Source organism: Anastrepha ludens, chromosome 3 (assembly GCF_028408465.1).
Source record: "Anastrepha ludens isolate Willacy chromosome 3, idAnaLude1.1, whole genome shotgun sequence".
NCBI lineage: Eukaryota > Metazoa > Arthropoda > Insecta > Diptera > Tephritidae > Anastrepha > Anastrepha ludens.
In genome coordinates, this window is record NC_071499.1 from 1461286 (window position 1) to 1474772 (window position 13487).

A 13487-nucleotide genomic window follows, 5' to 3' on the forward strand; every position below is an offset into this window, starting at 1 on the left:
CACAATAAATGTCGCACAAATGTTTGGTACGACCAGCATATTAAAAATAAGTTAACTTCAAAATAAGCGATAATAATAGAGCACCCGTTATTGGAGTATTTTTAGCTGCATATTTATGTGGTTGCAGATTATGTGGCCAATCATCCTTTACTGATATTCCATTGGAGGGCGAAGCAAAAATCGATCAATTAACAATAAATTGCAATATAATAACCAGTTATTGTGTGTTATTATATGTATGTATGTATGTGTTCGCACAAGCCTTTGTGCCTATGTGCGTATGCAATTCGTGCTTAAAAATTTCTGCCATCACTTTCACACTTTTGCGCCAACTTTTGGGCGTCAAAATACGTAGTGCGACATATCAATAAATAATAGTGTTAATAAACTAATAAAGGGCTCTTGCGTTGCATTCTCAATTAGTTGAATTATTTATTTTAAATAACTATATACGTATATGTGTATGTGTGAACATGTGAATACACTAAAAAACATTTCACTACCCTGCTGGAATTTGTTTCGTTTGCACGCAATGAGATCAGATGCACCGAGTTATTTTACTCTCATTCGTATTTTGGAAAACCTGTTTTTTAAGCCACTCTTGATGTATACTCGTATTTAATTAACTCATTTCATAATATCCGACACAATTGGCCATATTTCGACAATGAGGAAATTTAATATATGGGAGAGAAAAAAGTAGGGATGATCGACGGAAAGTGGGAAAAATAAAACAAGTGACAGTAAATAATACTCTTTAGTTGGTAAAATGTTTCCGAAGCTCCAAAGTTTTTAACATTTTTCAATTTCTATCGGAGATTTTTTAGCCAAAAACAAATAGCGATGATTGGCAAGGTGAAATGTAATCTATGCCGGAGTTAGTGGCTGACATTGGTTTAATAGTCGCTCCAATATTTTGTGCAACCTAGTAGAACACTGCAGCTATAAAGCATTTATATTTACAAGAGTCATTGAATAAATTTTCTGCGCTTAATGGCCGATTTAGAAATCTCTAATTTCTTAAGTGCGCCCGTTCATTCGTTCGTAAGTTTCGTCTTGAATTGGAAGCATCAGGCGGCGATGCAGAATCTGTTGCATGTCGGAGCAAACCCGAGAACAGCGAGTTATGCGATCAAAACATCTTCTAAACAAAATTAGACACCCCGACGCGCCTGAGGTTTTATGATTTTTTTCTGAGAAACAAAATTTTGACCGAGACCAAAAGACCAACTGCAGAAATGACAGATGGTATGTTCCAATCATACAGAGGTTCCTGTTGTTATGGTTTGAAGTGTTGTGTGCAACAAAGGCCATGCCATTCCACCACACTTCTTTACTCAAGGACTCCAAGGGAATTCTGTTGCATATATCGAGGTTCTAGAGACATTAGTGAAACCTCGGGTTGATAGTGTACGCGGTAACAGCCCATGTATCTTCAGAAAGACTCTGCTCCTCCCCATAAAGCGGTTCTGATACAAAACCGGATGGCCGAAAATTACTAAATATTACCACATACCGTCAAACTCCTACTAATTATTGGGCCTATTTTAGGTTATGAGTATGAGGGCGTGGTAGTTTCTTCCCTGAATTGCAACCTTAATACCGCTATGGCCAATATGAGTAGGAAGTATCTGATTAGGGCATGTAATCTATTCCGGACCCGGAACGAGGTCATATAGACACTTTTTTGAAGGATCTTAATAGATATATACTCGTATATATTAAGTTAATATTGTGAAAAAAAAAATCGTAAATCTTCCTTAGTTTCCTAAAGGCTAATGAGTTTTGATCTCAAGCTGTCCCCAACTGAATGAACGAAAGTTGCCATGAGAGTTCGAAAATAAAATATTACCAACAATTATAGAAAAATGTGTGCTTAGATATTTGGTAACCATTACGAAAGGAAAAGTGGTTGGTTAACATTTATTTCAAGTTAACTATTGATTGCAGCAACGGTCCATAATGGTACTTATCACAATTTTTTTGTAGTAAATACCTAAGACAATCAAGGACGAATAAATCAAAAAACATTTTTCATAAATTTATAAATATAAAAATCTTTTTAGTTCTTTTGACATTCTCCTTTTATTTGATACCCATTTGCCCATGATATAGAAATTTAATGTTTGGGATCATTCACAAATAAATCTTTATACGATGGCGAAAAACTATAAGCGCAGATTTTATACCGTTGGGATATACATAGAATTTTTTATGATTATATCGATTTCTCCATACATGAGAAAAAATTGTTAAATCCATCGCTCTGTGGATTTTCGAGAATTTTTGGGGGCTATTGACAAAACAATATATTTCGCTTTAGCAGGTTTTGCTTTAAGATCAATATTAGACAGATAAGATGAGAAGAAATGCATGCTTCAAAGATTAATTTGACATTCCATGCTAACTCATAGATTGTTTCCTAAGCTACATCTATAATTGGCATTAAAACCCATCAATCAAGAGCTGGACAGGAAGAATGTGCTAAGTCTAAAAAAGTATTTTTATCAAACAGGTGAAGGTGCAACACAGACACACAGTAACACAGAGATAAAATAGGTTTCATAGCATTTTGGTGTCTTAAGTAAGTCGTTAATTGAATGTGTTGAAAAGGCCTCCAAACGCTCAAGATGAGCTGTAAAGCAAATTTGTAAGATATCAGCAGTGAATAATTTCTAGATGATACCTTTTTTACATCATCTTTGACCTTTATCAAGTAGACAGACATACTATTTTGTACGAAGCACTCGTTGAAATTATTAAAAATAGGTATGAAAATGATCGATCTTTAAGAACCACTTATCGAAAAACTCGTGATTTTTGTGGTAGAAATAATCATTTGAATGAGTGGACAGTTCAAAGGTTGGTGAACAAATTTCAAGAAACTGTTCTGTTGAGCATAGAAAAAGAACTGGCAGACCAAAAACTGAACTTGCTGCTGCAGCGCAAACTGTTTTTGCGTAACCTTCCACATGGATATCTGAAGGTTCTCCGCAATTAGGTCGCATGCTCAGAGGTATTAATAATGAATCGTTTTTTTTTTTTTTTTTTTCTTTTCTACTTTTATTTTGGAACGCTGTAACACAACACAGGTTTCACTGGACGTAAAATTGTAAAACTTGCTTTTATTTACTATTAGGCCATCTTTAAGTCGCCTTATAGAATTACTCCATTACGTCGAATGGCTTCCCAAAGACATCTATTTGATTATCTCGAAGTCGCAAAGCGTGTAAAAAAGTATTTTACCATTTCCTAAATTAAGAAAAGGAGTCACTGTAGCTCCTAAGAACGCCTAATATGGCCCATAAATAGTGTCGGCATCGAAATTTCACTTGCAACTAGACACAGAAGTGGATGCTGTTCACAGTAGGCAAAATTTAACAATCATCAACGCCAGCGCCAGCGCTCGCCGGGCCCCATGAACGCATTTGTATGTATTTTCAGTATTTCCAGAGGTGAGTTTCTAGTTGCGTTATTTCAGAACGTCTAAATTACTCGAATTAATTGATTTCCATAAACTTTTATACAATTTTAGCTCGGCCCCAGTAGAGCAGGGAAAATTCAGCGTTCAATGGGAAAATATTCTAAAAATGCGCGCACTAAACAAACTCTTGACATTTTAGCTGTTCCAGTGTCGCTCTTCCCAATTCCCACAAAAATGCTGGCGGGCGCATATTATCAGGATATTCAGGGCTAGTTTGTGTGTTTGGTTAAGAACGCGATCAATATTTCGGTATTCGAAATTAACAACAGTAAATTAATGAGCGGTTGTCATTTAATTTCACTCCTAATATGTTCAGCCATTCAACGTGGCAATGCCGCTGCGCTGCACGGCACCCTGTGGACGCAACTCAGCCAAGTTACAAATTAAACTTCGAGTTTTTTCGTGTGCATGAAAGTTTACCCTTTCAGTTGAATGAATATTTCAGCTCTTCGATTTTCACTGATATTTACTAGCGCAAAATGCCTCTTAATGGGCAACGAAGCAATTTTTATGTTTCTTTATTTTGTTTTGTTTGTGAAGTGTCGTTAATTTATCAAAATGCGGCCACCTTCTGGTTTTTACTTTGAGAAATGAAGGCTTTGGCATGAGAATAAATAGAGACATAGAAAAATAGGTCAATCGACCAGTCCCAACTGTGGGCCATGAAATTGTATACCAATCGTTAAGAAATTAAAAGCATGGAACCATTAAGCTAACAAGCTTTCAAGTAAAGTAGAAACTGCTTAGTGCCAGCAGAGGCACGCAGAAGGAGAGTTGCGCCTTTCTTGCTTTGCTTGGTGGATGTGAAATGCACTCCAGTTAGGATGTTTCGCCTACTCCCACGGCATGGCACGCCGCTGCTAATTCACTTCCTGCACCCCAATATATACATAAATACTTACTTTGTCGTCTCAAACGCCGCTGCTCGTACAACCGCCAAATGCCATTAATGCACAGATGGCAAAGAAAAGATATTAACTCGCATGTGTATGGAGTCTTGTATCTGTGTTTGTAGCTAAGTATCCATTTGAGAGTATTTGTGTGTGCTTTGTGGTGCTATATGTTTGTGTGTGCGTTGCTATCATATCGATTTACGTACTTTCGCTGGTATTGTAATCGTTATATTGGCATTGTTGTTGGCTGTCAATTAAAATTGATTATATTTAGTGGTTAGTATTGGGTTTTGTTTACAGGCGTCGCTTATTTAATTTGCCACACAATCAACACAAAACTACCCCCTGTGGGTGTGCATGTGAATGTGCAGCAAGCAAGCCAAGTGAGCAAGGCTCCACGCTGTGGCACTTTAAGTGCGTAATGACACTCCTTTTCGGTGGTGTCATTATTTATTTATCTCTCCTTTTTCTAATTTCTAGGAGGCGGCAGGAAGGGGTTGAAGGGGTTGCCTGACATTTAGGAGAGGACGTATAGTCCTCCCCGAAGAGTGTGGCGGTATTGTGCCATCGGCCGACGAGCTAACATAAATTGACTTTTTCGTTCCTAGAAGGGGGCCAAGTGAGGTATGACGAATTTTACAAGCGGCTGAATAAGACGCTGGTGCGATGTGCTCGATGTGAATGGCAGAAGTGGTATTCAATAGAATTGGAAAAGTATGTGCAGCTCCTCAAGGCCTCATTAATATGTGCTATCGATAGCTGAGTCCATTAGTTCTGCATGTAAACACGCACACAAGCGGCTCTCGTAATGGTATGTGTGCGTAATTACTGCAGACGTTGCCCCTTGAGCGCTCCAAACCATTTCAATGTATTTATGTGTGCACGAGTGTCTCTACGCATGGCCCGTTCATGTAGGACTCTACTAATTAGGATTCAAGTGTTCAATTCTATTGAATATGAAAGCGAAGCGGTCAGTTGCAAAGTGCTTACACGCATACGGCTCTGGCGAGCTGAAGGGCTGACTTGAGAAAGCGAACCACTCTTGGCTGATGCGTAATGTATTTAATATTGACTTGGCCCCAATAAGAGGACCTTTCTGTCGCAATGAGACTTTTCGCCATTTGGCTTTGATTAGTGAAAGTTAGGAGCACAAGTTACGAGAATGGATGTCCAAATAATTGATGTCGGCCATTAAAGGCGTGTATGTGTATGTGTGTATTTATAGCACAGAAGTCGAAGTAAGTCAACATACTTTTCGAGTAAGCAATGCTTCAGGCCAACGTGTTTGTGTGTGTTGGTGTTCTTAATTCACGTTGATTTTGTTGAGTTGTTGAGTAGCGACTTGAAAGTGAAAACTGTGCGCTGCTTTACAGTCACTGAGTGCCGAGATGTCATTAAATAACCATTTTTCAATCATCAGGACTTAGCGCCACTCGAACAGCCAACTGTGTCACACTTAGCTCAGCAGATAAGATAAGCTACAAGCGGTTGTTGGGCGGGTGGGAAGGAAATGTGAAATTCTAAAACAATTCGCAGGCCTTTTCAGCTATCGATGTACCTTCTCACAGACGTTTGATATCAAAAACGGCAGCCGATTTGTTTTCACTTTCGTTGTCGCTTCCGTTTGAAAATATTCAAATGCATTGATGCATAATATTTGTTGTTGCCGTTGTTCGAAAATATTTTCCAAGCCCTTGAGCTGTCGAAGTGAAATATTTATTTTCACCAATCCAAAGTAAACAAAGAAACTGTGGCAGTGGCGCAGAGGCACACACGCACGCTAGCAGATACACGTTTGGTATCCCATTTAAATTTGCTCACAGGCAGACGCACACAACAACAATTGCACTCTTAAATCCAAGCCAATTGGGAAATAATTGAATGGCGTGCGATGTGGGAAAAGTTTAGTGCTTCTCAAATTTAGAGCTTTCAAAAGAAGATCTTTAGTACATAAATTACGAAATAACTTTCAATAAATCGTAGAATCGAAATTTGAATAGCGCGCATTAATGTTCAGTCAAACAACCAGAACAGGCCACCATACGGTTTGCCAGGCGAAATTGAGAGAAGAAACGAATTATCGACGCTAAAGAAGACAAGAAAAAAGAGAAGAAGAAATTCAAATGGAGAATTTTTTTGATTTACGAGCGACGTTGCCTTGCACGTGGATGGAGAATGTAAGTGCCCATATGCGCCGCCACAAATGCCGCCGATGCCGAGCGTGCCCATTTCGCAATAAATTCAAATGCAAGAAAAACGAGGGCAGCGGACCACTGGTTTGTCCAGAAGGCTGCAACTTTAGAACCACTAAACAATAATTTATGCTTAAGTAATCGATTTTCTTTAAAACACCCGTCAGCCCTACTATTTCAGTTGTGTCACCCTCTCGCCGCTCACAATGCCGAGCTTCAAGGGTTTCGATTGCTTTTTTTAGCGATACGTGCGCTCCCATAAATCCGTTAGAAGCCAAAGACACTTCAGCACTTTGTGGCCAACCAATAACCGTTGCTACAACTTTCGGGCAAACGGGTAGCCGGGCATCAAAGGGAAAGTAAAACAAAATGACTCTTAGAAAAAACCGCTGCAACAGCATTTGGCTTATATTTTATTAGCAAAGTTGCGCTCATTTTTCTTGCGATCACGAATTTCACACTTTCGATGTGCGGCAGCGTACATCTATGCGATTTTGCATTTCTGGCAATCGACTCCTGGATGCAAGCCGTGTACATTATGGGCTGTTCCGCATTCCTACCTGATACACATGCATGCGCATTCAGAAATCCATGTGTGTGTGTGTAGGTGCGCACTCGTCTGTGACCATTTATGGGCTTGTTCGGTCGCAGACTTGGTTTTGTGCTGTTTCGGCGCTTTTATGCATTGCATACTTTTCGGCGCATGTGATTTAGAGGTCTGCAATTGGCTGCGACTGCAATGCGTCATCTACGGGTGTGCACACAAAAACACCAATGCAAATGTACTACAGACAGGGTTTGGTGATTATTATGCGAGTGAGTATGCAAAGAGAGATCGAATAGAAGCAGTTGTTGTCAGCCAAGTTAATGCTCCATTGGCTCTAATCTGCAGGCACTTATTCAGACATAAATGCATACTTTTAAAAAAATTTGTATAAATTCCTCAACAGCTTTTCAAACAATTCTCGTTCTTTTTTTCTTCTCATTGCAGCTGTCAGTTCGATGAAGCCCAACATGGACTCCACAAATTGCATCCTAGTCCAAGATGTCAAGTCGCAACCACACGACTTGCACGGCAATATGAAAGCGAGTGGAAGCAGTGGCAGTGGCGGGCAGTTACCGACCGCCTATCCCACAGAGGAATCGATACAAACGAGCACATCGGACCATAGTGGCACCAGCACCGGTTACGGCGGCATGCAGAACTCGGCGCCGTCGCTGCAGCTCCAACAGCAGCAGCAATTGCTCCTGCAGCAACAGCAACCGCACACTATCAACCACCAACAAACACTGGCTGGTGTTCCGCAAGATGCCACCTCTCATCTCCAGGATCAATCGTACACGGCACAGCAGCAACAGCAATCGGCTCAACATCAACAGCAGCAGCTGAAGTGGCCGCAGGTGGTGGAGCTGAAGGACTTCAATGAATTCTACCACGCCAACATACCACCATACCAATTCTGGAACCTCGAATTTCGCAATAAGCACCCAGCCTTCATTCGTTTCAATTTCACGCTGCCGTGGGGCGCTAGTTTTGCGGTCTATTCGCGCCGCAATGTGGCACCCTCAGTGACGCAACACGATTTTGTTGAGTTCATCAAAGGTGGACGGCTGGACAGTCACTTGCGGCACAAACGCGCCGCGCAATGGCGTAACGAAAGTGGCCAGAGCTTCAAGGATTTCGACACTGATATGGAATGGCGGGATGACAGTGCTGATGCTGGAGGCGAGGACGATGACAATAAGCTGCAACGCACATCACAAGAATCGAATGTTGGAGTGCGCCGCTTACCCGGATTTTATGTAGACGATTCGCTGGATGAGGCAGATGACGATTCAATGGCTGCGGCAGAAAGTGATGACTACGATGATGGCCAATACGATATCGAGACGCCACTGGATACAGCCAAGCATTATGCGCAACGACTTATGACAGCCCAACACAGGTTATTCAAGCGCTCAGCCATGGGCGTAGCGGGCGCTGGCGGCATGGCCGATGGCATGGGTGGGTTGCCAGCGCTGGACCTGGACACAATGATGGTGAATGTATCTCTGCTGCAGTACCTGGACACGGGTTTGTGGTTCATCTCCGTTTACAATGACGAATTGGTTGCGCACTCGGTGACGCTGGTGGTCGAGGAGGCGGAGGGAGTTAGCACAACCTGCCCTAACGACTGCTCGGGACGTGGCAGCTGCTACCTTGGCAAGTGTGACTGCATCGATGGCTACCAGGGCACGGATTGCTCGAAAAGTGAGTACCCGAAAAGCTTTATTAGAAGTAAAAAGCATAAATTCCCTGCAGTATCTCCTGCCATCAATCAATTTAGGATTTTGGAAAACTTAAAATTCTATTTCCAGCCAAAATAAGTAGCGTCCTTCACAGCCAACAAATCCTTAATAAGAAAAAAATATATCAAACAATTTAGAAGAAAATTGTAACAACTAATTTTTTGCTACTTAGGTCCAAATAATTTTATAATAACTTTACATACTTTTTTGGTATTATATATTTGTTCTAAGCCATGCGGAGATGTTCTCCTGTTAAGTAGCACCATTAGGGACACATTGGATCTGTTAATTTACTTTCTCATATTTTTAGTTTTATGTAATTTTTATATGTAGGTTTTTTCTTAAATTCGAAGACTAAATGCAGTAAGGTTTTATTCTGTTACCTGCTGCCTCGCCCGTTTAGTTTTGATAAAACATCAATTTGCTTACACGAAATGAGAAAATAGAAGCCTGTTAAATTTGTTTCACTACATTCGGCTTTTTTGTTTTTTGGAGGCGAAAGGGTTCAAATTTTAAGTAAACACAACGAAGAAGTATAAAAGAAGACCAAAAAAGTCTAGTGTTAGGAAAAGTGGAATAAAAGTAAACAGTAGCAGAAGGAAAACTGAAAGAAAACCAAACTAAAATATTTTCTCATTTCCCATTCCTTTCATCCAGGTGTATGCCCAGTGCTCTGCTCCGCTCATGGTCATTATGGAGGTGGTATTTGCCACTGCGAGGAGGGATGGAAAGGATCCGAGTGTGACATACCCATCGGCGAGTGCGAGGTACCGAACTGCTCGAACCACGGACGTTGCATAGAAGGCGAATGCCACTGCGAACGGGGCTGGAAGGGGCCATTCTGCGATCAACGTAAGTTAACCCACCACAGAACCTACGCCTCTATAGCGCCACGCCACTCATATGCAGACACACACGCGCCCATTCACATACACACACAATCACCACAGACAAAAAACTGAGCCACCAGGTGTGTGCAGTTTTCTTTGTGTTTTTGTGTGTGTTTGCATTTGTGAGCGGGGGTGTCTGCTTTGTTGGCTGAAATTTCCAAGTTGCCAAAAGCAAACAGACAGACAAGTAAACAAGCAATCAGCAAACAAACGGACAGTAACCCAACACAACCAAACTCACATTCGCCGACTGAGTGTCGTACGTACGACTGGCGACGGCGACTGACTTGGCTAGCGGGTGCTGACTGCAATGGCGGAATCCAACCTTGCTCGATATGGCATGCAGAGCTTCAATTCAGCACCAATAAAAACAACAAAAACAATTTCACTCAAGTAAAGGTTGACTGGTGGCTGCTGCTGACTACGAAGAAAATTTTAAAACGTTTATTATGGTCACTCTGGCGTGCAACACATTTATGCAACTGCAAGTGTACTCGTGTATAACTGCCCCTAGAAGAGAGTGCATAACTTTTTAACTGAATCTCTTAGGGTCTTAGATGTCAAAAGACGAGCTATGCAGAACCCAATTTGTGGAGTGAACCCTGATGTTGTTCCGCAAAATAGAGCCACCTACAGTTTCTTCCGAACGACAGAGAAGCTTTTTCATGGAGAAATGCGTTCGGAGGTTGCTATCTCGAGATCGGAGTTCGAAACCTGCACTATCTGCCATGGATTGATTCACATAATAAATAACAGCTGTGAATCAAATGTGCATAAATGTTTCAACCACTCAAATGTACCCTGCAGGACAAACCTCTTTGCTTGCAAATGCCAGTACGAGTTGACAGTTTTTCGTCTCTGGCTGCTCCACTTGATTGGGTTTTTAAATTTATTATTGCTTTTTTAAGAAGAAGCTGCCGCAAGTGCTTGTGCCACACATGCGACTGCCTCATATTTTTTTGGTTTTTAGTGAGCTGCGTCTTTTTCGCATTATGGGCGGCATCATCACCGACAAGTGGCGCCTTCTGTGCTCCGTCATAAAAATTAGCACTGGAATCGCACTAGCGATGGCATTTAGTTACTTTCAAATTATAAATGTGTTTATATGCGTTTATCACTCCGAACAATATTTCTTCTTCCTCATTTATGTGCAACACCCGTATGAAGTTTTGGTCCCTCGCTTCTTCTAAAATTGCATTCACTCACATTTCGGACTTGATTGCTTTTATACATTTTTGTATCTTTTCCACAATAATAAACCAATACACGAGTGGAAAGCAGTTATTGCAACGGTAAAGTTTTCGTTTTCAAAACTAGAAATGTTTATTTTTGCAAATGAAAAGAGAAATCAGAAATCTGCTGGCCCGCAAAAGTATTTTCGCAATGACGCCAATAAAATGCAATATAAATTCCAAATGGTCTTGCAACACTGCAGCTATGAACTGCTCCCCTACGGTCCATGACCCGCTACCCGTAAGAGAGCGCCCAACAACTAAAGCAAATAAATAATCAATAAAAAGGATGCGCCACCAACCACACTTGCATGCATAGCCGAAAACTGCTTGGACTTCCGAAAATGTAGCCATAAGGTTAGATAAGCAGCCTTGGAAAATCAGCAACGGCAATGCTGCCTTGTGTTGCCAATTATTGCAACCAGAGCAGACGTATCTGCTCAGCAAGCAAAAACTTAAAGGCAATGGCATTCAGCACAGCAACTAGAAATTGCACCAAGAGCGAAACGTTCAACCTCCCAACTAACTGACCAACGGACAAACAAGCAAACAAGTAAACGAGCAAATGCTCAGATATTAGAACGCAACTCGAATTCTGTTTTAATGACCACTTTTCTACGTGTCTAACATGCTAATCGTTTTTCCTTTCCTTCTGCTCCATATTTTTCCCTTACATGTGCGCCACGCCTCTTTGTTGCTAATGTACCGCTAACCCGTTCGTCTAACAACTCCCCACCGCTGATACCCGCACACGCATTCATCCACACACTCGCGCGTACATATGTGGGTATGCGCATTCGCGATTCCGTTGGCATACAGATGATTGCCTTGATCCCTTGTGCTCCGGTCACGGCACTTGCGTGGCCGGGCAGTGCTATTGTAAGGCCGGCTGGCAAGGCGAGGACTGCGGCACCATCGATCAGCAAGTGTATCAGTGTCTGCCCGGTTGCTCCGAGCATGGCACGTACGATCTGGAAACGGGTCAGTGTGTGTGTGAACGTCATTGGACCGGACCGGATTGCTCGCAAGGTAAGTGCAACAACTAATTTTTCTTTATTGTAGATAGTGGCCTCTTTAAACATGCGTGTGTGTGTGCACATTCATGCATACATTCATACATATGTAAATATGTGCATAATTGTGTGAATTTGTGTTTAAACAAAAAGTGTGTGACTTAGGACTTAATTTATGGCGACGTAAATAAATGGGCGAATGCAAAATAATGCGTAGATCCAGTTTGATAAATGGCTAGAAATGAATGCAGTTCGATATTGGTCTGAGCAAATGCTCGCAAATGTATATACATATGTAGATGTACATATGTATGCAAATGTGGGCAATAATAAATTGTATGACGCAGAGAGAGGCAGAAAGTTGGGCTCTCGATATGAGTTTATTGATGAGTACTCCAGGCGGATTACGAGGAGCTCAGCACAAATGTATGCACTTAACCTATATGAAAGTATACGAGAATAACTCAAAAAGATCTTTTCTGTTCCAAAATGTTGCTGTTCTTAGATTGTAAGAGAAAAAATTCTTAGACTTGTTATTTAATTTGTTTTATTATTATTTTCTTTTTTTTATATATTACATATATTTTTTTATGTGTGGAGTTCAAATATGTAAAATTTGTAGTGTAGTCAAACAAAGTTAGCTGGCCATAGCCACTTTTTTTCAATATTTTTGGTAAATTATGCTAAACCGAATTTCTATAGAAGTAGTAGAAAATTAATATTTATTCGTATTCCAAAAATCTTCCAACTCATTGCAATCGTCACGCCAGGCTGGTCACATATATTTTCAAATTTTTCACTTTTCACAAATTTCATCTGCCGGTAAAAGAAACAAACGCCAGAGCAGCTCGAATTATTAGAACATAACGACAGTACAACGGCTACTGTATATCAGAAAAATATTGCGTATATACTAGATATTTATACTACTTTAACACACCTGTATCTTTGGGTTTCCGAAATTAATTCACCATTCGTGCACATTTCTTTAAAAATAAATAGTTGGACTCAAGAGAGTTTTAGAACTGTATTCTTAGCTAAAACAGATATATTCCGTTTTATATTTTACAGTTTTCTCTTTTTTGATAATTTTCTTTTCTCTGATCATTTAGATTTTTTTTGATAAATCTGCACATTAGGGAATTTTTCTCGGCTTCAATAGGCTCGCAATCACTATCCCTCTTCCAAAGTCTTTTCAGCTTCAGTCGAAATAAAAAGTTCTTGGTAACGGAAAAAAGTCTGAGTTCGGCGGCTGATCCAGTGCTATAACTCTTAAGATTTTCGCTTAAAATGTGCTTGAACGAGGCAAAGATGTGTAAAAGCCATGACAAATTCCAGAATTGGTGTCAACGGTGTCGGTTGTAGTGTACGAAGATAGTTGCAGACGCCGACCGTTGCATTGCGTCCATATGACAATAATGCTTGTGTGTCTATTCATGTATCGGGTGTTTGTTTATGAGCTTAAGAACTTAAAATTTTATATACAAACAGAAA

The 13487-nt window shown here is 40.6% G+C and overlaps 1 protein-coding gene across 2 annotated transcripts in view; it reads left to right on the top strand.

The window, feature by feature from the left end:
* The window catches only part of LOC128856810 (teneurin-a), a 327215-nt gene that overhangs the window by 187218 nt on the left and 126510 nt on the right, over positions 1-13487 (top strand). For both annotated transcript variants that reach the window (XM_054092157.1, XM_054092158.1), the window contains exons 5-7: positions 7561-8820; positions 9516-9710; positions 11800-12009. In XM_054092157.1, the coding sequence (XP_053948132.1) occupies positions 7561-8820; positions 9516-9710; positions 11800-12009 (1665 nt within the window). The remainder of the gene's footprint in view (positions 1-7560; positions 8821-9515; positions 9711-11799; positions 12010-13487) is intronic.